The 23,456-nt window shown below is 47.2% G+C and overlaps 1 protein-coding gene across 9 annotated transcripts in view; it reads left to right on the forward strand.

The window, feature by feature from the left end:
• LOC139544944 (atos homolog protein B-like) overlaps nucleotides 1–23,456 on the forward strand; it is a 45,931-nt gene that overhangs the window by 16,677 nt on the left and 5,798 nt on the right. For 2 of the 9 annotated variants that reach the window (XM_071352173.1, XM_071352181.1), the window contains exons 1-7: nucleotides 718–2,807; nucleotides 13,663–13,849; nucleotides 14,089–14,316; nucleotides 14,557–16,157; nucleotides 16,620–16,679; nucleotides 22,097–22,155; nucleotides 22,277–22,379. In XM_071352173.1, coding sequence (XP_071208274.1) covers nucleotides 14,754–16,157; nucleotides 16,620–16,679; nucleotides 22,097–22,155; nucleotides 22,277–22,379 — 1,626 coding nt within the window. In that variant the 5' untranslated portion in view covers nucleotides 718–2,807; nucleotides 13,663–13,849; nucleotides 14,089–14,316; nucleotides 14,557–14,753. The other 7 variants (XM_071352175.1, XM_071352174.1, XM_071352177.1 and 4 more) reach the window with 7 other exon arrangements.

The raw sequence follows: 23,456 nt of genomic DNA on the forward strand, positions 1-23,456 counted from the left end.
CCCAGACTATTTGCATTGTCCCCCCCCCCCCCCACCCTCTTTTACGCTGCTGCTACTCTCTGTTATTATCTTTGCATAGTCACTTTTTTAACTCTACCTACATGTACATATTACCTCAACTAACCGGTGCCCCCGCACATTGACTCTATGCCGGTACCCCCTGTATATAGTCTCCACATTGACTCGGTACTGGTACCCCCTGTATATAGCCTCCACTTTGACTCTATACCGGTACCGCCTGTATATAGCCTCCACATTGACTCTGTAACGGTACCCCCTGTATATAGCCTCCACATTGACTCTGTAACGGTACCCCCTGTATATAGCCCCGCTATTGTTATTTACTGCTGCTCTTTAATTATTTGTTATTCTTATCTCTTACTTTTTTTTGTTGTATATTTTTAAACTGCGTTGTTGGTTAACGGTTTGTAAGTAAGCATTTCACTGTAAGGTCTACACCGGTTGTATTCGGCGCAAGTGACAAATAAGATTTGATACACACACACACACACACACACACACACACACACACACACACACACACACACACACACACACACACACACACACACACACACACACACACACACACACACACATGCCTTCTTTAAACCTTCCTAAACATGAACTAGCAGGCAGGTTACAGCTTCTGGTTTAGAGTAACTGATGATTGACACCGTTGTGGGAAAGCTAACTGGGTGTGTGTGTTAAAACTAACCATTTGTAAATAAACGCTGTCTGGTGCCTAAGAGAATGAAAATGTAAATATACACCCCAGTGTTGCAACCCCCATCCCCCATCCTCTCACACACTGGGGGTTTTCTCATGCAGCAGAGCAGAGGGCTTATCTTTGGGCACAGAGAACACACTTTATCAGCTAAACTACAGGAGCTCCACTTCCTGTGTGTGGTGTGTGTGTGTGTGTGGTAATAGTGAACAGCATGTTAACTGTGTGAGAGCTATTTAGTGACAACACATAGTGGAAGAAACAACGTGACGATTGAACACACTCACACACGGGCACTCAAACACACTCACACACACACACTCACACACGTACACTCAAACACACTCACACACGTACACTCAAACACACTCACACACGTACACTCAAACACACTCACACATACACACTCACACACGTACACTCAAACACACTCACACACGTACACTCAAACACACTCACACACGTACACTCAAACACACTCACACACAAACACTCACACACGTGCACTCAAACACACTCACACACTCACACACGTACACTCAAACCCACTCACACACGTGCACTCAAACACACTCACACACGTGCACTCAAACACACTCACACACTCACACACGTACACTCAAACCCACTCACACACGTGCACTCAAACACACTCACACACGTGCACTCAAACACACTCACACACGTGCACTCAAACACACTCACACACGTAAGCTACATACCACTACTCACTCCCATTTACGTATACACACATTACAACCATATACATAGAAACACTTGTTACACACACACACACACACACACACACACACACACACACACACACACACACACACACACACACACACACACACACACACACACACACACACACAGAGAGAGAAAGGCTGTTTTCAGAGCGTTCTCTGCTCTCTCTGCTTCTGAAAACAGACTGAGCAGGTGGGCGGAGCTTTGGCTTCCCCTGCTCTCCACCTAGCCAATCAGGTTCTCGACTACTCCAGCTGAGCCCCCTCCCCTAGCCAATCAGAAGCCCCCCCCCCCCCCTTCTCTATATGTGTTCAGTGCTGACTGAGCAGAGAACACGCCTGAAACTACCAGCTGGGAGGAACAGAGACGAAAAGCAGAGAGAAGGAGAGAAAGAAAGAAAGAAAGAAAGAAAGAAAGAAAGAAAGAAAGAAAGAAAGAAAGAAAGAAAGAAAGAAAGAAAGAAAGAAAGAAAGAAAGAAAGAAAGAGAGGGGGGCTGAGAGCTAAAGGGAGAGTGGTTGAAAGAGAGAAAAGAGAGAGAGTGAGGAGGCCTGATGAAAGGCAGAGAGAGAGTGGAGGAGAGTGGGAAGCAGAGAGAGAGTGGAGTAGAGGGGGAAGCAGAGAGAGAGAGAGTGGAGGAGAGGGGGAAGCAGAGAGAGAGAGAGTGGAGGAGAGTGGAAAGCAGAGAGAGAGAGTGGAGGAGAGTGGAAAGCAGAGAGAGAGAGAGTGGAGGAGAGGGGGACGCGGAGCGAGAGTGTGTGCAAGCAAGAGAGGTGGGGATGGGAGGGTTTATGTGTCTTTTAAAGAGTTACTGAGGGAAAGGGAGGGTTAGGGTTAGGGTTGTTGGGCATACCAGAACGGGAGGGGAGTAGAAAGAGCCACTTAATCACAGCACTAGAACAACCTGATGAGCACTGGACTTGGGAACAACGTTTCTCTCTTAAAACCATATTCAGGTTGAGGAGGCCAAGAGAGGAAGAAAGAGCAAAAGAAAGCGAAAAGAAAGAGGGAGAGATATAACTAAGGCAAGCTGACCGGCTAGACTCTCTGAAAGGCAGAGACACCAGTCACCAGAGGTGCTCGCCACAAAAACAAAAAGGAAAAGTGGAAAAACAAAGGCAGAGGAAAAGAAAGAGAAGCCCTGGCTGTGTCTCTGTGAGGGTGAGCGTCTTGGCTGTGTCTCTGTGAGGGTGAGCGTCTTGGCTGTGTCTCTGTGAGGGTGAGCGTCTTGGCTGTGTCTCTGTGAGGGTGAGCGTCTTGGCTGTGTCTCTGTGAGGGTGAGCGTCTTGGCTGTGTCTCTGTGAGGGTGAGCGTCTTGGCTGTGTCTCTGTGAGGGTGAGCTTCTTGGCTGTGTCGCTGTGAGGGTGAGCGTCTTGGCTCTGTCTCTGTGAGGGTGAGCGTCTTGGCTGTGTCTCTGTGAGGGTGAGTGCCTTGGCTGTGTCTCTGTGAGGGTGAGTGTCTTGGCTGTGTCTCTGTGAGGGTGAGTGCCTTGGCTGTGTCTCTGTGAGGGTAAGTGTCACAAGCTGATATCCCCATTTATGTTGTCTGTCTGTGTTGTTGTCAGGAAGCCTGGCACTCAGCAGCTCCAAAAATGGCCTCGAACAGAGGGAGAGAGACGGGGGAGGGAGGGAGGGGGAGGAAGAGGGGGAGGGGAGGGGGAGGAAGAGGGAGGGGGAGGAAGAGAAGAGAGAGAGGGAGTTTGAGAAAGGAAGAGACCCCTATCAAACAGCATTCTCACAACTATCCATCTGAGCTGATGACTTAGTTAAGATCCCCTATATATATATATATATCACCCTCACACACATATATATATATATATATATATATATATATATATATATATATATATATATATATATATATGCTTGACTGGTACTGTATTATATATATATATATATATATATATCACCCTCACACACACATATATATATATATATATATATATATATATGTGTGTGTGAGGGTGATATATATATATATATATATAATACAGTACCAGTCAAGCGTTTGGACACACCTACTCAGTTTTTCTTTATTTTTACTATTTTCTGCATTGTAGACTAAGACTTCAAAACAGTGAAATAACACATATGGAATCATGTAATAGCCAAAAAAGTGTTAAACAAATCTAAATATATTTTATATTTGAGATTCTAAGCAAAGTAGCCACCCTCTGCCTTGATAACAGCTTTGCACACTCTTGGCATTCTCTCAACCAGCTTCATGAGGTAGTCACCTGGAATGCATTTCCTTTAACAGGTGTGCCTTGTTAATATGTGGAATTTCTTAACTTCTTAATGCATTTGAGCCAATCAGTTGTGTTGTGACAAGGTAGGGGTGGTATACAGAAGATAGCCCTATTTGGTAAGTTACCATATTATTGCAAGAACAGCTCACATAACCAAAGAGAAACGACAGTCCATCATTACTTTAAGACATGAAGGTCATGAAGGAAAATTTCAAGAATTTTGAAGGTTTCTTGAAGTGCAGTCGCAAAAACCATCAAGAGCTATGATGAAACTGGCTCTCATGAGGACCGCCACAGGAAAGGAAGACCCAGAGTTATCTCTGCTGTAGAGGATAAGTGCATTAGAGTTAACAGTCTCAGAAATTGCAGCAAAATAAATGCTTCACAGAGTTCAAGTAACAGACACATCTCAACATCAACTGTTCAGAGGAGACTGTGTGAATCAGGCCTTCATGGTCGAATTGCTGTAAAGAAACCACTACTAAAGGACACCAATAAGAAGAAGAGACTTGCTTGGGCCAAGGAACATGAGCGAGGGACATTAGACCGGTGGAGATCTGTCCTTTGTTCTGATGAGTCCAAATTTGAGATTTTTGGTTCCAACCCCCGTGTCTTTGTGAGACGCAGAGTAGGTGAACGGATGATCTCTGCATGTGTGGTTCCAACTGTGAAGCATGGAGGAGGAGGTGTGATGGTGCTTAGCTGGTGACATTGTCTGTGATTTATTCAGAATTCAAGGCACACTTAACTAGCATGGCTACCACAGCATTCTGCAGCGATATGCCATCCTATCTGGTTTGCGCTTAGTGGGACTATCATTTGTTTTTCAACAGTACAATGACCCAAAACACACCTCCAGGCTGTGTAAGGGTTATTTGACCAAGAAGGAGAGTGATTGAGTGCTGCATCAGATGACCTGGCCTCCACAATCACCCGACCTCAACATAATTGAGATGGTTTGGGATGAGTTGGACCGCAGAGTGAAGGAAAAGGAAAATCAGCCAACAAGTGCTCAGCATATGTGGGAACTCCTTCAAGACTGTTGGAAAAACATTCCAGGTGAAGCTGGCTGAGAGAATGCCAAGAGTGTGCAAAGCTGTCATCAAGGCAAAGGATGGCTACTTTGAAAAATCCCAATATAAAATACCCCACTGCCCTGGGATATTTTTTTAGACCAGAGGAAAGAGTGCCTCCTACTGGCCCTCCCAACACCACCTGGACTCCCATCCAGGGACTGACCAGGACAAACTCTGCTTAGCTTCAGAAGCAAACCAGCAGTGGGATGCAGGGTGGTATGCTGCTGGCATTGGGATGCTGCTGGCATATGATAACATTGCCAAAGCAAGTGAAGAAGATAATAAACAAAAGTGAAATAAACATTAAAAATGAACAGTAAACATTACACTCACAGAAGTTCCAAAATAATAAAGACATTACAAATATCATATCATGTATATATACAGTGTTGTAACGATGTACAAATGGTTAAAGTACAAAAGGGAAAATAAATAAACACGAATATGGGTTGTATTTACAATGGTGTTTGTTCTTCACTGGTTGCCCTTTTCTTGTGGCAACAGGTCACAAATCTTGCTGCTGTGATGGCACACTGGTATTTCACTCAGTAGATATGGGAGTTTATCAAAATTGGATTTGTTTTCAAATTCTTTGTGGATCTGTGTAATCTGAGGGAAATATGTCTCTCTAATATGGTCATACATTTGGCAGGAGGTTAGGAAGTGCAGCTCAGTTTCCACCTCATTTTGTGGGCAGTGTGTCTCTGTGTGTGTGTGTCTCTCTCTCTCTCTTTTTTTTCTCTCTCTATCTATCTCTTCCAGTTTTCTCTCACTCCCTCTGTTCATAGTCGGTCATTACATGACCTTCCTCTGTACACGATGACGTCACATTCTAACTCTGTGGATCACACTAACCTAATCCCATCAACAGTTGATTGTGTGTGTGTGTGTGTGTGTGTGTGTGTGTGTGTGTGTGTGTGTGTGTGTGTGTGTGTGTGTGTGTGTGTGTGTGTGTGTGTGTGTGTGTGTGTGTGTGTGTGTGTGTGTGTGTGTGTGTGTGTGTGTGTGTGTTTGTCTGCTGTCTCTATGCAGGGAGTAGGTTGGGTGTGGTTGTGTTTTAGCTGTGATAGATCCACCCTTGTAAAGAACTTTGTGAATGGGGTGTTCTTTGTAGGAGTGACTAGGCTATATCTTTAAGTGTGACTCTTGATACACTAGAATAATTACAATACTATTGCCACTCCAGAGTGAGAAAAGGGTGGATTCAGGCCAGTGAATTATAAACCTCATGGGGTGTGCTTGTGATCACACCTGATCAACTAATGCAAGATGATGGACCTATAGATTATAAACCTATATATTCTGGACCTATATATTCTGGACCTATAGATTCTGGACCTATAGATTCTAGACCTATAGATTATGGACCTATAGATTATGGACCTATAGATTATGGACCTATAGATTCTAGACAAATAGATTCTGGACCTATAAATTATAGACCTATATATTCTGGACCTATAGATTATGGACCTATAGAGACAATACACATTCAACTGTAGTTGTGCCAATGAGAATATGTGCACTGGATTAAGCCTTTAATGTTTAGGTCTGTCACGAGAGATTCTCTAACAAGAGATTGCATCAAGAACATTCCGTGAACATCACCATGGTTACGCAACCTGAGAGTGTGACGTTTGTCGCTTCCCAGATGGCACCCTATTCCCTATATAGTGCACTACTATAGACCAGAGCCCTATTCCCTATATAGTGCACTACTTTTGACCAGGCCCCATAGCCATTAGTTAGCCTAGAAATATTATTTACAGAGGCAGTATCTTAATTTGATCACCCTGTTGCAGAAAAAGGATTCTGACGTTTGTAATTTCCACTTTGAAATTTCAGGCTTGATTTTCCCATACAAAACATGTATCAACCCCTACAAATATGCCCATTAATTATATTCCACATAATAATTCACATTTCCTGTTGCTGCAGGATGATTTTCCTGCTGTAGCAAACTGGCTCAAATTAAGATCCTACATCTGTATGAACGAGGGCCAAACGCTCAAGTATATCGGCCCTCACCTTTGACCTCTTGACCCCTAACCACCCAACAGGTAAATGGCAGGTTGCTTCTGGGACAGAAGTGTGGGAGTGGGTGGGTGTGGGTAACACAAGTTTGGTGGCTCCTTAATGGTGGAGGATGGGCTGGTGGTAATGACTGGAGCGGAATATTTGGAATGGTATCAAGTACATCAAACCCAAGGTTTCCATTCGTTCCGTCCAGCCATTATTATAAGGCCTCAGCAGCTTCCTGTGTTGTGGGTGTGGGTCAGGGTTGTCAGGATGCCCGACAACTTACTGTCTGGGACTGTGTAAGAGGTTGTTAGTGTGAATGTTCACATTGTGGTGTTTGTGTTTAAAGCAATGTGTTCATGTAGACTACTTGTGATAGCCAGCCATTACGCCGAGAATTTGGTTTGTGACGGCTCATCAAATACAGACCAAATCTATAGACTTTAAAAATGGACAGTCTCTCTCTGTCTCTGTCTCTGTCTCTGTCTCTGTCTCTGTCTCTGTCTCTCTGTCTGTCTCTCTCTCTGTCTGTCTGTCTGTCTGTCTGTCTGTCTGTCTGTCTGTCTGTCTGTCTGTCTGTCTGTCTGTCTGTCTGTCTGTCTGTCTGTCTCTCTCTGTCTCTCTCTCTCTGTCTCTGTCTCTCTCTCTGTCTCTCTCTCTGTCTCTCTCTCTGTCTCTCTGTCTCTGTCTCTCTCTCTCTCTCTCTCTGTCTCTCTCTCTCTCTCTCCGTCTCTGTCTCTGTCTCTCTCTCTCTCTGTCTCTCTCTCCGTCTCTGTCTCTCTCTCTCTCTCTCTCTCCGTCTCTCTCTCTCTCTCTCTCTCTCTCTGTCTCTCTCTGTCTCTGTACCTCTCTCTCTCTTTCTCTCTCTCTCTCTTTCTCGCTCTCTCTGTCTCTGTCTCTGTCTCTGTCTCTGTCTCTGTCTCTGTCTCTCTCTCTATCTCTCTCTCCCTCTCATAGTCCTTTCCGTCTCCACTGTGTCTGTTAAGCTACTACAGTATTATCCGTTCTATTTATTTTCTCCTGGGCTGCGTCCCAAAATAGGGTTCTGAAGACACCCAGTCTGGGTCTCTATTCAAGGCCTGTTCTGTAGAGTGAAGGTTACTTGACACTCAGAAAAAAATAAGAGGGTTGAAAATAAGCATAAGTGATGCTGTACTGCAGGGGTCCCCAGCTGGGGGACGATTTATTTTATTTTCTTGAGGGGGTGGTCGGGGGCCCCGGAACGTAATTAGAAACAGGTCCTTGCTAACATAGCAGGTCCTTTCTAACCTCCAAACCTGGGAGGGGAACAGACATAGGGTTACGTCCCAAGTGGTTCCCTATTTTCTATGGGCCGTGTGGTCAAAAGTAGTGCACTACAGAGAATAGGGGGCCATTTTTTATTTCTTTATTGAACCTTTATTTTAACTAGGCAAATCAGTTAAAAACAATGTATTATTAACAGCCAAACACCCCTCTAACCTGGACGACGCTGGGCCAATTGTGTGCTGCCCTATGGGACTCCCGATCACGGCCGGTTGTGATACAGTCCAGGATCGAACCCGGGTCTGTAGTGAAGCCTCTAGCATTGGGATGCAGTGCCTTAGACCGCTGCGCCACTCGGTAGCCAATTAGCTGACTGTCCTGGCGGGGGGGGGGGTATGCTCTGTCGTAGTTCTCTATGACACTGACAGCATGTATACAGACGATGCTTGTAGCTTATATTTAGTGGGTATTTTGTGTTTTTAAATACAAGCCGCAATCACATGTGAGTAGAGGAGAGACTTCGATTCAATGGGGTAAGGTGCAGAAATGGAAACCGAGTCCAGGACAGATTTCACAGGACTCGCATGTAAACGACTGACAGAAAAAAACAGTATACAGTTGGTTGTTTATAACTGTAGGTCCTACCTTCAGAGGGCTCTCGGGGGTAATGGTGTGTGACTTCTGGGAGAACATATGTCACTAGAGAGTCATTACGGAGGATTGGTTCTCTCTGCCTTGGCTGTCTCTGCCTCAGGAGGTGTGTGTGCGTGTGTGCGTGCGTGCGTGTTAGTGTTCATGTTCCTAATATTGAGTTGCAAACCCCCTTTCCCTCAGAATAGGCACAATTCGTCGAGGCTTGGACTCTACAAGGTTTTGAAAGCTTTCCACAGGGATGCTGGACCATGTTGACTCCAATGCTTCCCGCAGTTGTGTCAAGTTGGCTGGATGTCCTTTGGGTGGTGGACTATTCTTGATAAACATGGGAAACTGTTAAGCGTGAAAAACCAAAGCAGTTTTGCGGTTCATGCCAAGTCGAATCGCACCGCACCTTCTCCGCTATGTAATATGGTTTCAGAGCTGGTCATGGGTGCACCTCAGCCACGCTCAAGGTCCTAAACGATATCTTAACCGCCATCGATAAGAAACAATACTGTGCAGCCGTATTCATTGACCTGGCCAAGGCTTTCGACTCTGTCAATCACCACGTCCTCATCGGCAGACTCAATAGCCTTGGTTTCTCAAATGATTGCCTCGCCTGGTTCACCAACTACTTCTCTGATAGAGTTCAGTGTGTCAAATCAGAGGGCCTGTTGTCCGGGCCTCTGGCAGTCTCTATGGGGGTGCCACAGGGTTCAATTCTTGGGCCGACTCTCTTCTCTGTATACATCAATGATGTCGCTCTTGCTGCTGGTGAGTCTCTGATCCACCTCTACGCAGATGACACCATTCTGTATACTTCTGGCCCTTCTTTGGACACTGTGTTAACAACCCTCCAGACGAGCTTCAATGCCATACAACTCTCCTTCCGTGGCCTCCAACTGCTCTTAAATACAAGTAAAACTAAATGTATGCTCTTCACCCGATCGCTGCCTGCACCTGCTCGCCCGTCCAGCATCACTACTCTGGACGGTTCTGACTCAGAATATGTGGACAACTACAAATACCTAGGTGTCTGGTTAGACTGTAAACTCTCCTTCCAGACTCACATCAAACATCTCCAATCCAAAGTTAAATCTAGAATTGGCTTCCTATTTCGCAACAAAGCATCCTTCACTCATGCTGCCAAACATACCCTCGTAAAACTGACTATCCTACCGATCCTCGACTTCTGCGATGTCATTTACAAAATAGCCTCCAATACCCTACTCAATAAATTGGATGCAGTCTATCACAGTGCCATCCGTTTTGTCACCAAAACCCCATATACTACCCACCACTGCGACCTGCAAGCTCTCGTTGGCTGGCCCTCGCTTCATACTCGTCGCCAAACCCACTGGCTCCAGGTCATCTACAAGACCCTGCTAGGTAAAGTCCCCCCTTATCTCAGCTCGCTGGTCACCATAGCAGCACCCACCTGTAGCACGCGCTCCAGCAGGTATATCTCTCTGGTCACCACCAATTCCTCCTTTGGCCGCCTCTCCTTCCAGTTCTCTGCTGCCAATGACTGGAACGAACTACAAAAATCTCTGAAACTGGAAACACTTATCTCCCTCACTAGCGTTAAGCACCAGCTGTCAGAGCAGCTCACAGATTACTACACCTGTACATAGCCCATCTATAATTTAGCCCAAACAACTACCTCTTCCCCTACTGTATTTATTAATTTATTTATTTTGCTCCTTTGCACCCCATTATTTCTATTTCTACCATTCCAGTGTTTTACTTGCTATATTGTATTTACCTCGCCATCATGGCCTTTTTTTGCCTTTACCTCCCTTATCTCACCTCATTTGCTCACATTGTATATAGACTTATTTTTCTACTGTATTATTGACTGTATGTTTGTTTTACTCCATGTGTAACTCTGTGTTGTTGTATGTGTCGAACTGCTTTGCTTTATCTTGGCCAGGTCGCAATTGTAAATGAGAACTTGTTCTCAACTTGCCTACCTGGTTAAATAAAGGTGAAATAAAATAAAATAAAAAATGACATTCTCAAACCGGTGCGCCTGGCACCTACTACCATACCCTGTTCAAAAGCACTTCAATCTTTTGACTTGCTCATTTACCCTCTGAATGGCACACATACACAATCCATGTCTCAATTGTCTCAAGGCTTAAAACTCCTTATTTAACCTGTCTCCTCCCCTTCATCTACACTGATTGAAGAGGATTTAACAAGTGACATCAATTTGGGATCATAGCTTTCACCTGGTCTCACCTGGTCACTCTGTCAAGGAAATAGCGGGTGTTCTTAATGTTTCGTACACTCAGTGTGTGTGTGTATGTTACTACGTGTGTGAGTGTATATGTGTGTGTTTGTCTCTCAGAGACATCCTGTCCTGTAATGACAGCAGGCAGAGCAGGGCCCTGATGTCAATCTCTCTCTCAGTCAATCTCTCTCTCTCTCTCTCTCTCTCTCTCTCTCTCTCTCTCTCTGTCATGTTCTATTTATACTGTCTTGTCATGGTCCGCTCTTCAGCTGGAATCCTCCCGTCAGGTTGCATGATGCCTTGCTTGTGTTCCTTTATTCCATTTATTACTGGGGGGGATCATCGGTTGCTCATGGCAACGTTACTGGAGTTGAAGCTGATCTGCTGGTCATTTCATCACTGTTAAACTGGAGGCAGTGGGATTTTGGGAGATGAGGGGTGTGAATTACTATGATAGAAACTAGAAAGGGTAATTTTTGGGGGATGAAAAATTGTGTGATTGCTTCCTTTGGCCCTGAGCTCTCTGGAGCAGGTTTTCATCAAGGATCTTTCTGTACTTTTCTCCATTCATCTTTCCCTCGATCTTGACTAGTCTCCCAGTTCCTGAAAAACATCCCCACAGCATGATGCTGCCACCACCATGCTTCACCGTAGGGATGGTGCCAGGTTTCCTCCAGACGTGACGCTTGGCATTCAGGACAAAGAGTTCAATGTTGGTTTCATCAGACCAGAGAATCTTATTTCTCATGGTCTGAGAGTCTTTAGGTGCCTTTTGGCAAACTCCAAGCTAGCTGTCATGTGCCTTTTACTGAGGAGTGGCTTCCGTCTGGCCACTCTACCATAAAGGCCTGATTGGTGGAGTGCTGCAGAAATGGTTGTCCTTCTGGAAGGTTCTCCAATCTCCACAGAGGGACTCTAGAGCTCTGTCAGAGTGACCATCAGGTTCTTGGTCACCTCCCTGACCAAGGCCCTTCTCCCCCAATTGCTCAGTGTGGCCCGGGCAGCCAGCTCTAGGAAGAGTCTTGGTGGTTCCAGTCTTCTTCCCTTTAAGAATGATGGAGGCCACCGTGTTCTTGGTGACCTTCATGTGTTGGTAACCTTCCCTAGATCTGTGCCTCAACACAGTCTGGTCTCGTAGCGCTACAGACAATTCCATTGACATCATGCCTTGGTTTTTGCTCTGACATGCACTGTCTTTCCAAATAATGTCCAATCAATTTAATTTACCACAGGTGGACTCCAATCAAGGAGCTCAATTTCGAGGCTCTTAGCAAAGGGTCTGAATACTTATGGAAATAAGGTATTTCTGTTTAGTTTTTTTTATACATTTGCAAAACATTGCAAACTGTAGATGGGGATTATTTTATTTTTGTGACTTTTTACCCCTTTTTCTCCCCAATTGATTGTTCCAGTCTCGGGAAAGAAGAAGGTTGGTCCTCTGAAACACGACCCTGCCAAGTCGCACTGCTTCTTAACCCGGAAACCAGCCACACCAATGTGTTGGAGGAAACACTGTACAACTGGCGACCGATGTCAGTGTGCACTGCGCCCAGCCCGCCACAAGGAGTCACTAGAGCACGATGAGACAAGGATATCCCTGCCGGCCAAACCCTCCCCTAACCCGGACGACGCTGGGCCAAACCCTCCCCTAACCCGGACGACGCTGGGCCAATTGTGCACCACCTGATGGGTCTCCCGGTCGCGGCCGGCTACAACACAGCCTGGGATCGAACCCAGGTCTGTAGTTGACGCCTCAAGCACTGCGATGCAGTGCCTTAGACCGCTGTGCCACTCGAAAGGCCCGTAGATCAGGATTGTTGACTTGGTTACATACATTGTACAACACAGCTGTTTTTCAGCATGGTTTTTGATTTCTGTGTAATAACAAATCAACTAAGAAGTTGGCTCTTTTTCAATGGGGGTCAATGGGTACGACCGATTTGTTTTCCCACAAAGTGGGCTTGGTCTAAGGGAATTCCTTCTTATGAAGTGAATATGGACTAGGAGTATGGTCCATTAGAATGCACACAGGCCATTTGCCGGCATTAGTTGGAATCCTGCCCAAGTGTTCTCATTTGTGTTGACATTTGGGCGCCCATGTTGACTTTCTGAGATGTTTTCTTGGAACAGCATCTTTACCTCTCACTCTCTCTCTCTCTCTCTCTCTCTGTCTCTCTGTCTCTCTGTCTCTCTTTCTCTCTCTCTCTCTCTTTCTCTCTCTCTCTCTCTCTCTCTCTCTCTCTCTCTCTCTCTGTCTCTCTGTCTCTCTGTCTCTCTTTCTCTCTCTCTCTCTCTTTCTCTCTCTCTTTCTCTCTCTATCTCTTTCTCTCTCGCTCTCTCGCTCTCTCGCTCTCTCTTTCTCTCTCTTTCTCTCTTTCTCTCTCTCTTTCTCTCTCTCTCTCTCTCTTTCTCTCTCTCTCTCTCTCTTTCTCTCTCTCTCTCTTTCTCTCTCTCTTTCTCTCTCTCTCTTTCTCTCTTTCTCTTTCTCTCTCTCTTTCTCTCTCTCTCTCTTTCTTTCTCTCTCTCTCTCTTTCTTTCTATCTCACCCCCACGTACCCTGTCCCAAGATCTGGTCCCCCCACAAAGTCTAGATGGGTCAAGGTTCAGTCAGCTGTGCCTTATTGTTCCGTATTGGGTCAAATAGGAGCAAAAGTGGTAATATAAGTAAACTTGTGTCTGTTGTCATTGAATTATTGATTAAGTTGAGGTAAATCTCTGTCTCTCCAGGGTTTCTCTGTGGAATGCCCGTGTCATGATGCCATCGCTGAGTCTCACCCTGCGTCCAGGTGACCAGGGAGGGCGTGTCGAGTCGTCAGCCAATCACAGCAGGTGCTTTAGGAGAGTCAGTTCCTGTTTATGTTCATCAGTACTTCCTATCAGAACCCTCCCGCCTCACTGACGTCCTGCCCCCTCGGTAAGTAGGCCACTCAATCAATCAATCAATCAAAGTAGGCTACTCTCAGCCAGCACTTCTTTGTCAAGATTCTAACACAATCCTTATAAATTCTTACTCACTCCTGTCCTCATAGCTCATAATAACCAATAGTAAGTCTGTTATAACATCAGTATGCCTATGTGTTGATGGTCACTTTCTATCCATAGCCTCACCACCTCACCAATACATATTTTATTTCTCTCTCTCTCTCTCTCCAGGTGGTAGGTAGGTAGTTCCTGTATCCATCTCTTCCATCACTTCCTCTTCCTCCTGAAGCCCCGCCCCTTACTGTCTTGCTGTGTGAGGATGTGGTGCTAGCTGGCACTGTTCGTAACTATGGTGATAGTCAGGTAACCGTGGTAGGAGGAGTCTGTGGGCACAGCTTCCTGATGTTGTGCCAGGTGCTGACGGGACAGGAGGGCACCATCGAACGGACGGGCACAGAGGTGAGGCGTTACTATGTACTGTGGGGCAAACCCCAACTAGTCGCATGAGTGAAACTAGCATTGTCATCATGTTAATCATGAATTGATATCTATTGAGAGATTTTAGAGAAAAGTTGAGTAATTAGCTTTTTCATTCTGGGGCAAACAGTTGTGTGTTGAGTTTCTACGTCTGTTTGTTATTGTTTGCTAGTCAATAAGTGTGTCTAATATGTTTATTATTACACCTTTGCTTCTCCTCAGGTGCTGTGCAACTCTGCTTCCTAGTTTACACTGATGACATCACAACAGGAAGTATAGGACCTATCTTACTGTAGAACGTCAATCTCCGCCTCCTTGCACTTTCTAGAACTTCCTGTTGCTGCTACTTGACTTCCTGTTGCACAAATTCTCTCAGACACTTTAAGGCTCTGACCTCTGACCTCTGAACCCAAGCAGCCATGAGGCACATTCACGTAGAACTGACACGCGGCAGCAAGGAGGAGCTGGCTCCTGTGGAGCTTCCATCCCAGGATGGGGACGTGCCTCCTCCCGCGGCCCCCTCACAGGTCCCCGACCTTGAGGTGATGCGACCAGGGGTGGTGGTTCCCAAGCCCTTTGGTCATGAGCAGCTGCGTCTCCAGAAGGTCTACCAGCTCTCCATCTTCTCCCAGCTGGGGGGGTTCTCAGCCTCCGAGCTCCCCAAAACCAGTGAGGCCCAGCCGGGGCAGTTCCAGCCGGGTCAGGTCCAGCGGACTGACAGGGTGGGGGTCAAGAGGGGACAGGGTGGGGGTCAAGAGGAGTCCCATCTAACCCACAAATGGCCCCACCTGGCTGGGGACGTAGACAGGGAAAGGGATGGAGGGGTGCTGTCAGGGTCAGGACCTGGGGTAGGGGTGGATATCGGAATGGGGGTTGGAATGGGGTTAGGGGTAGGGAAGGGGCCTGTATCCTCCTGCATCATGGTGGATCACAGAGAATCAGATGGGGGCCTGTCGCCTAGATCCCCCCCACCTGCCCCCCTCTCTCCGGGCCACACCCCCGCCAGACGCCCTGCCCAGCACAATCACGACAGGCCCGTCCCGGACCTATGGGCCCCGCTTTCGCCCAAACCATCCCCCATGGTCGAGCCCCACAGCCCCTTACCCAGCACAGAGCCTCGTCCTGGGGGCGACGCGCCAGCCTGCTCCTTGGGCAATCCTGGAGGGTCTGGGGAGGGCTGCAGTAGTGGCTCCTCATTGGGACAGCATCAGCCCAACTGCTGCACTGACGGCCCCCGTGGGGCCCTTGGGGCATTCGACACCCTTAGTCCTCCTGGAGGACCTCCAGGCTCCCTCTCTCACCGCTTCCCTCCCACCACAGACCCCCAGGAGCCAGGGGAGGGTAGGGAGTGGGGGGCCAAGCTGGAGTCCTCACCGCCCCATCCCAGTGCCACCGCCTTCAACTCCACCAACGGCCTGAGCTCCGGGGAGAAGACCCCCAGCACCAGTGGCCTGAGCTCCGTGGAGAAGACCCCCAGCACCAGTGGCCTGAGCTCCGTGGAGAAGACCCCCAGCACCAGTGGCCTGAGCTCCGTGGAGAAGACCCCCAGCACCAGCGGCCTGAGCTCCGTGGAGAAGACCCCCAGCACCAGCAGCCTCCGTGGGATCTCTTCGGGTCCCTGCCCGGCCAAGAAGAAACTGCTATCATCCAGCGACACGGGAGAGTCGTGTTCGGAGGACGAGGGCCCCTCCACCTCTAAGAGGAGCCGTCTGGCCCTGCTGGCCCCGGGGTTAGGGCTGGCCTCCTGCAGGGGCACCGATGCCAAGGCTGCCCCCTTCTGGAATCATCTGCTGCCCAACGCACAGGGCCCGGACCACACCAAGGTGAGGAGCACAGACTAGCACAAGCAGGCACATATAAACACCAGAGGAGGCTGGTGGGAGGAGCTATAGGGGCACAGGCTCATTGGCTGTTATGGAATAAATCGAACGGGATCAAACCACATGCTTGACTCTGTTCCATTTATTCTATCCAGCCAATACAATGAGACAGTTTTCCTATAGCTCCTCCCACCAGCCTCCTCTGACACAGGCACGTAATATACACACACAAAGGCACACACACACACACACGAGAGTTGAATGGTTGGAACCCGGTTACCGAGATTTACTGTGATTTACTGCCCAAAACCACTCCCTTTTCCCGGGATAAATAACTGAGAGAAACCAGTAAATTATAATACATTATTTATAAACAAGATGGCGTGAAATGGAACTGTTAAATAATATGCAATGTCTAAATCTGTCTTCTCTACGGCCTCTGCATGATGAATCCTCAACGCTCAGGGTGGGGACAGATTCGTGGCCAAACCCGCTGGCTCCAGGTCATCTATAAGTCTTTGCCAGGTTAAGCCCCGCCTTATCTCAGCTCACTGGTCACTATAGCAACACCCACCTGTAGCACACGCTCCAGCAGGTATATTTCACTGGTCATCCCCAAAGCCAACTCCTCCTTTGGCCGCCTTTCCTTCCAGTTCTCTGCTGCCAATGACTGGGACAAATTTCAAAAATCACTGAAGCTGGAGACTTATATCTCCCAAACTAACTTTAAGCATCAGCTGTCAGAGCAGCTTACTGATCACTGCACCTGTACACAGCCCATCTGTAAATAGCCCACCCAACTACCTCATCCCCATATTGTTATTTATTTTTCCTCTTTTGCACCCAAGTATCTCTACTTGCACATCATCATCGCAACATCTATCACTCCAGTGTTAATACTAAATTGTCATTATTTTGCCACTATGGCCTATTTATTGCCTTACCTCCCTAATCTTACTACATTTGCACACACTGTATATAGATTTTTATATTGTGTTATTGACTGTATGTTTGTTTATGTGTAACTCTGTGTTGTTTTTGTCGCACTGCTTTGCTTTATCTTGGCACGGTCGCAGTTGTAAATGAGAACTTGTTCTCAACTGGGCTACCTGGTTAAATAAAGGTGAAATAAAATTAAAATTAAATGTCATTAATATAGGGCTCGACTCATCAGGCTAGATCTAAGCTCTAATCAAATCCAGACATATTTATAATGCCTTTGAATGACACTTCCGGTTTTGGAGGGGAAAACCGGGTTACCCGGGAGAAAAGTGATTTATTCTCGGGATGGAACATTTGTAAAATACCAGGAAAATGTTCAACCCGAGCGCGCACACACACACACACACACACACAGCTTTCAGGCTTGTCATTGTCTGACATTTAATAAGAGGATGAACAGACAGCGGGTTAGAGGGAAAGAGGGGGAGAGCTGTTCCAGTAAAACAGACAGGGGGGGTGGTGAGAATGAAAGACTGAGTTAGATGGCCCAAGAGAATGAAACATGATGAGAGTGAAAGAGGAAAAGAAAGAGGAAAGGGAGAGAAGAAGAGAGAGGAAGAGCGCGATGGATTCCCAGGCTGGTCATTATGAACACACCACGTATGGTGCTGGAACCAGCCGAGTGGCTCCAGAATCAAGTCTATTGAGGTGGCCTCCATTGTTCTCCCTACACTACATGATCTGCCTGCCTGTGTCGCTGTCGCCCCAATACAACCCCCCCCCACCTCCCTACAAAACCACACAGGTCTTTCTGGCTCCCCCGTTTAGATACCGAACCACTGGCTTCCAGAAACACTTTTCCTATTTTAGTGCACTACTTTTGAATAGGGCACTTTTGACCGTGGTGCTCTGGTCAAAATTGGTGCACTACATAGGGAATAGGGTGCCATTTGGGACACAGGCTAGGTAGATGATGGGGGGGGGTGTTGCCGTGTGAGTGACAAAGGGGGGAGAGACTAGAGGGAGAGATACAGGGAGGTGAAAGGGGAAGTGAAAAGTGAAGGAGAGAGGTAGGTAGGGAGTATAACATGGAGAGAGAGACAGAGAGAGAGAGAGACACATGTCCACAGTGAGGATAGACAGAGAGCGAGAGGTAGGTAGGTAGTGAGTATAACATGTCCACAGTGAGTGTGAGGATAGACCAGGCTGATATAGCCCCAGTGGAGGGGACAGCTACAGTAGAGAGGACCTGGCTTGAGAGGACCTGGCTTGAGAGGACCTGGCTAGAGAGGAACTAGCTAGAGAGGACCTGGCTAGAGAGGACCTGGCTAGAGAGGACCTGGCTAGAGAGGAACTAGCTAGAGAGGACCTGGCTAGAGAGGACCTGGCTAGAGAGGACCTGGCTTGAGAGGACCTGGCTAGAGAGGAACTGGCTTGAGAGGACCTGGCTAGAGAGGACCTGGCTAGAGAGGACCTGGCTTGAGAGGACCTGGCTTGAGAGGACCTGGCTTGAGAGGACCTGGCTAGAGAGGACCTGGCTAGAGAGGACCTGGCTAGAGAGGAGCTAGTTAGAGAGGAGCTAGTTAGAAAGGGGGTAGCTAGAGAGGACCTAGTTAGAGAGGGAATAGCTAGTCAATTGTTAGGTAGTGAGATGCTAGCTACAGAGGGGTTAGCCTGGGAAGAATTAGCGCCAAAGGATGTGGGCAGCCAGGACTGGGTAACCCTTAGTACGAGCGGTAGTTTGGACATGGGGAATGTGTTTGTGTCTGAAGCAGCATCCTGGACTCTCTGCCCGGTAAGTAGTGACTACGTACAGACATTCACACACACAGCGTACACACATATTGATACACAGGCAGGTATGTACCTTCATTACTCAACTGCATTCGTTATTGTGTTTATTGCATGTGTAATGCACTATGAACTATGTATGTATTTGTGTGGAAATGGAAATATATATTCCTCTTCTGGCTGTGCCGGGTAGAGATTATAAGAGTACACGGCCATTTAAGGCCAGATTGTTCTTCAAGATGTTCCAATGTTCATAGATGACCAGCAGGGTCAAATAATAATAATCACAGTGGTTGTAGAGGGTGCAACAGGTCAGTACCTCAGGAGTAAATGTCAGTTGGCTTTTCATAGCCGAGCATTCAGAGGTCAAGACAGCAGGTGCGGTAGAGAGAGGAAGAGAGAGGATCGAAACAGGAGGTCCGGTACAAGGTAGCACGTCCGGTGAACAGGTCCGGGTTCCCTAGCCGCAGGCAGCTCAGGTCCTCCGGGAGGGGAGGGAGAGAGAATTAGAGGGAGCATACATAAATTCACACAGGACACCAGATAAGACAGGAGAATTACACCAGATATAACAGACTGACCCTCGCCCCCCGGCACATAGACGATTGCAGCATAGCTACTGGAGACTGAGACAGGGGTGGGACAGGGGACACTGTGGCTGCGTCTGACGATACCCCCGGACAGGGCCAACCAGGCAGGATATAACCCCACCCACTTTGCCAAGGCACAGCCCGCACACCACTAGAGGGATATCAACAGACCACCAACTTACTACCCTGAGACAAGGCTGAGTATAGCCCACGAAGATCTCCTCCACCGCACTTGCCCGAGGGGGAGCAAAACCGGACAGGAAGATCATGTCAGTGACTCAACCCACTCAAGTGACGCACCCCTCCTAGGGACGGCATGGAAGAACACCAGTAAGCCAGTGACTCAGCCCCGTAATAGGGTCAGATGCAGAGAAGCCCAGTAGAGAAAGGGGAGCCGGCCAGGCAGAGACAGCAAAGCAGTTCGTCGCTCCAGTGCCTTGCCGTTCACCTTCGCACCCCTGGGCCAGACTACACTCAATCATAGGACCTACTGAAGAGATGAGTCTTCAGTAAAGACTTAAAGGTCGAGACCGAGTCTACGTCTCTCACATGGTTAAGCAGACCATTCAATAAAAATTGAGCTCTATAGGAGAAAGCCCTGCCTCCAGCTGTTTACTTAGAAATTCTAGAGACAATAAGGAGGCCTGCGTCTTGTGACCGTAGCGTACGTGTAGGTAAGTACGGCAGGACAAAATCAGAGAGATAGGTAGGAGCAAGTCCTGTAATTCTTTGTAGCTTAGCAGTAAAACCTTGAAATCAGCCCTAGCCTTAACAGGAAGCCAGTGTAGAGAGGCTAGCACTGGAGTAATATGATCACATTGTTTGGTTCTAGTCAGGATTCTAGCAGCCGTGTTTAGCACTAACTGAAGTTTATTAAGTTCTTTATCCAGGTAGCCGGAAAGTAGAGCATTGCAGTAGTCTAATCTAGAAATAACGAAAGCATGGATTAGCTTTTCTGCATAATTTCTGGACAAAAACTTACTGATTTACAATGTTACGAAGATGGGAAAAAAGCTGTCCTTGAAATATTCTTGATATGTTCGTCAAAAGAGAGATCAGGGTCCAGAGTAACGCCGAGGTACTTCAGGGTTTCTAATCTCTCCAAAAGAATGTGGTGATCGATGGTATCAAAAGCAGCACTAAGGTCTAGGAGCTCGAGGACAGATGCAGAGCCTCGGTCTGACGCCTTTAAAAGGTCATTTACCACCTTCACGAGTGCAGTCTCAGTGCTATGATGGGGTCTAAAACCAGACTGAAGCGTTTCGTATACATTATATGTCTTCAGGAAGGCAGTGAGTTGCTGCGCTACAGCTTTTTCTAAAATGTTTGATGGGAATGGGAGGTTCGATATAGGCCGAATTTACATTTTCCGGGTCAAGGTTTGGCTTTTTCAAGGGAGGCTTTATTACTGCCACTTTTAGTGAGTTTGGTACACATCTGTTTGGTAGATCATGATTATCATGACAGTTTGAGCATGACAGTAATATCAATGTTTTTAATCGGAGCTGGATTGTGCTAATCCATGTATTCTCCTTCCTGTTTTCTTTATTTTTCTCTCTCTCTCTTCCTTTCTTTCTTGCATTCTGTCCATCTGTCTCATTGTTCTGTCCTTCTGTCTCTTGTTCTGTCCATCTGTCTCATTGTTCTGTCCTTCTGTCTCTTGTTCTGTCCTTCTGTCTCTTGTTCTGTCCTTCTGTCTTTTGTTCTGTCCTTCTGTCTCTTGTTCTGTCCTTCTGTCTCTTGTTCTGTCCTTCTGTCTCTTGTTCTGTCCTTCTGTCTCTTGGTCTGTCCTTCTGACTCTTGTTCTGTCCTTCTGTCTCTTGTTCTGTCCTTCTGTCTCTTGTTCTGTCCTTCTGTCTCTTGTTCTGTCCTTCTGTCTCTTGTTCTGTTCTTCTGTCTCTTGTTCTGTTCTTCTGTCTCTTGTTCTGTCCTTCTGACTCTTGTTCTGTCCTTCTGTCTCTTGTTCTGTCCTTCTGTCTCTTGTTCTGTCCTTCTGTCTCTTGTTCTGTCCTTCTGTCTCTTGTTCTGTTCTTCTGTCTCTTGTTCTGTCCATCTGTCTCTTGTTCTGTCCTTCTGTCTCTTGTTCTGTCCACCTGTCTCTTGTTCTGTCCATCTGTCTCTTGTTCTGTCCACCTGTCTCTTGTTCTGTCCTTCTGTCTCTTGTTCTGTCCATCTGTCTCTTGTTCTGTCCTTCTGTCTCTTGTTCTGTCCACCTGTCTCTTGTTCTGTCCACCTGTCTCTTGTTCTGTCCATCTGTCTCTTGTTCTGTCCACCTGTCTCTTGTTCTGTCTCTTGTTCTGTCCATCTGTCTCTTGTTATTGTCATTCTGTCTCTTGTTCTGTCCATCTGTCTCTTGTTCTGTCCTTCTGTCTCTTGTTCTGTCCATCTGTCTCTTGTTCTGTCCACCTGTCTCTTGTTCTGTCTCTTGTTCTGTCCATCTGTCTCTTGTTATTGTCATTCTGTCTCTTGTTCTGTCCACCTGTCTCTTGTTCTGTCTCTTGTTTTGTCCTTCTGTCTCTTGTTTTGTCCTTCTGTCTCTTGTTCTGTTCTTCTGTCTCTTGTTCTTGTCCTTCTGTCTTTTGTTCTGTTCTGCTGTCTCTTGTTCTTGTCCTCCTTCAGAGTTTATCAGAATGCAGAGGAGCCAGCAGGAGGCTGAAAAGTGGGATGCGCCTGAAAAGGTATGTTCCCTTTCTACCTTTTTAGTTGATCCATGTGCAGTCATCATTTCAAGAACATCATCTTTAATTAGCATGGCTAACTTATGTTCTTAAGATAAAATACAAATATGTGTGTGTGCAGTCGACAGCTATGTAGTGGGCGGCGTACAGACACCTTGGGTCGCACTGCTCGGTCAGGCTGGCCCTCTTCTTCCATCAGCCGTTCACTACTGGGTAACTTTGAGGTATGACACACACACACACACACAACTACATGTGTAACTGAATTTATGATGGTATTTTGTCAGAACTTGAGTTTCTACCAAATATCTAGAGAGATTTACAACATTCCTCGTGGCCATAGAAGTAGCTGTGCTCTGTAGTGGGTCTTCCTCGTGGCCATAGAAGTAGCTGTGGTCTGTAGTGGGTCTTCCTCGTGGCCATAGAAGTAGCTGTGCTCTGTAGTGGGTCTTCCTCGTGGCCATAGAAGTAGCTGTGCTCTGTAGTGGGTCTTCCTCGTGGCCATAGAAGTAGCTGTGCTCTGTAGTGAGTCTTCCTCGTGGCCATAGAAGTAGCTGTGCTCTGTAGTGGATCTTCCTCGTGGCCATAGAAGTAGCTGTGCTCTGTAGTGGGTCTTCCTCGTGGCCATAGAAGTAGCTGTGCTCTGTAGTGGGTCTTCCTCGTGGCCTTAGAAGTAACTCTGCTTTGTAGTGGGTCTTCCTCGTGGCCATAGAAGTAGCTCTGCTTTGTAGTGGGTCTTCCTCGTGGCCATAGAAGTAGCTCTGCTTTGTAGTGGGTCTTCCTCGTGGCCATAGAAGTAGCTCTGCTTTGTAGTGGGTCTTCCTCGTGGCCATAGAAGTAGCTCTGCTTTGTAGTGGGTCTTCCTCGTGGCCATAGAAGTAGCTCTGCTTTGTAGTGGGTCTTCCTCGTGGCCATAGAAGTAGCTCTGCTTTGTAGTGGGTCTTCCTCGTGGCCATAGAAGTAGCTCTGCTTTGTAGTGGGTCTTCCTCGTGGCCATAGAAGTAGCTCTGCTTTGTAGTGGGTCTTCCTCGTGGCCATAGAAGTAGCTGTGCTCTGTAGTGGGTCTTCCTCGTGGCCATAGAAGTAGCTCTGCTTTGTAGTGGGTCTTCCTCATGGCCATAGAAGTAGCTCTGCTTTGTAGTGGATCTTCCTCATGGCCATAGAAGTAGCTGTGCTCTGTAGTGGGTCTTCCTCGTGGCCATAGAAGTAGCTCTGCTTTGTAGTGGGTCTTCCTCGTGGCCATAGAAGTAGCTCTGCTTTGTAGTGGGTCTTCCGCGTGGCCATAGAAGTAGCTGTGCTCT

This window comes from Salvelinus alpinus, chromosome 19, assembly GCF_045679555.1.
Source record: "Salvelinus alpinus chromosome 19, SLU_Salpinus.1, whole genome shotgun sequence".
NCBI classification, from domain to species: domain Eukaryota; kingdom Metazoa; phylum Chordata; class Actinopteri; order Salmoniformes; family Salmonidae; genus Salvelinus; species Salvelinus alpinus.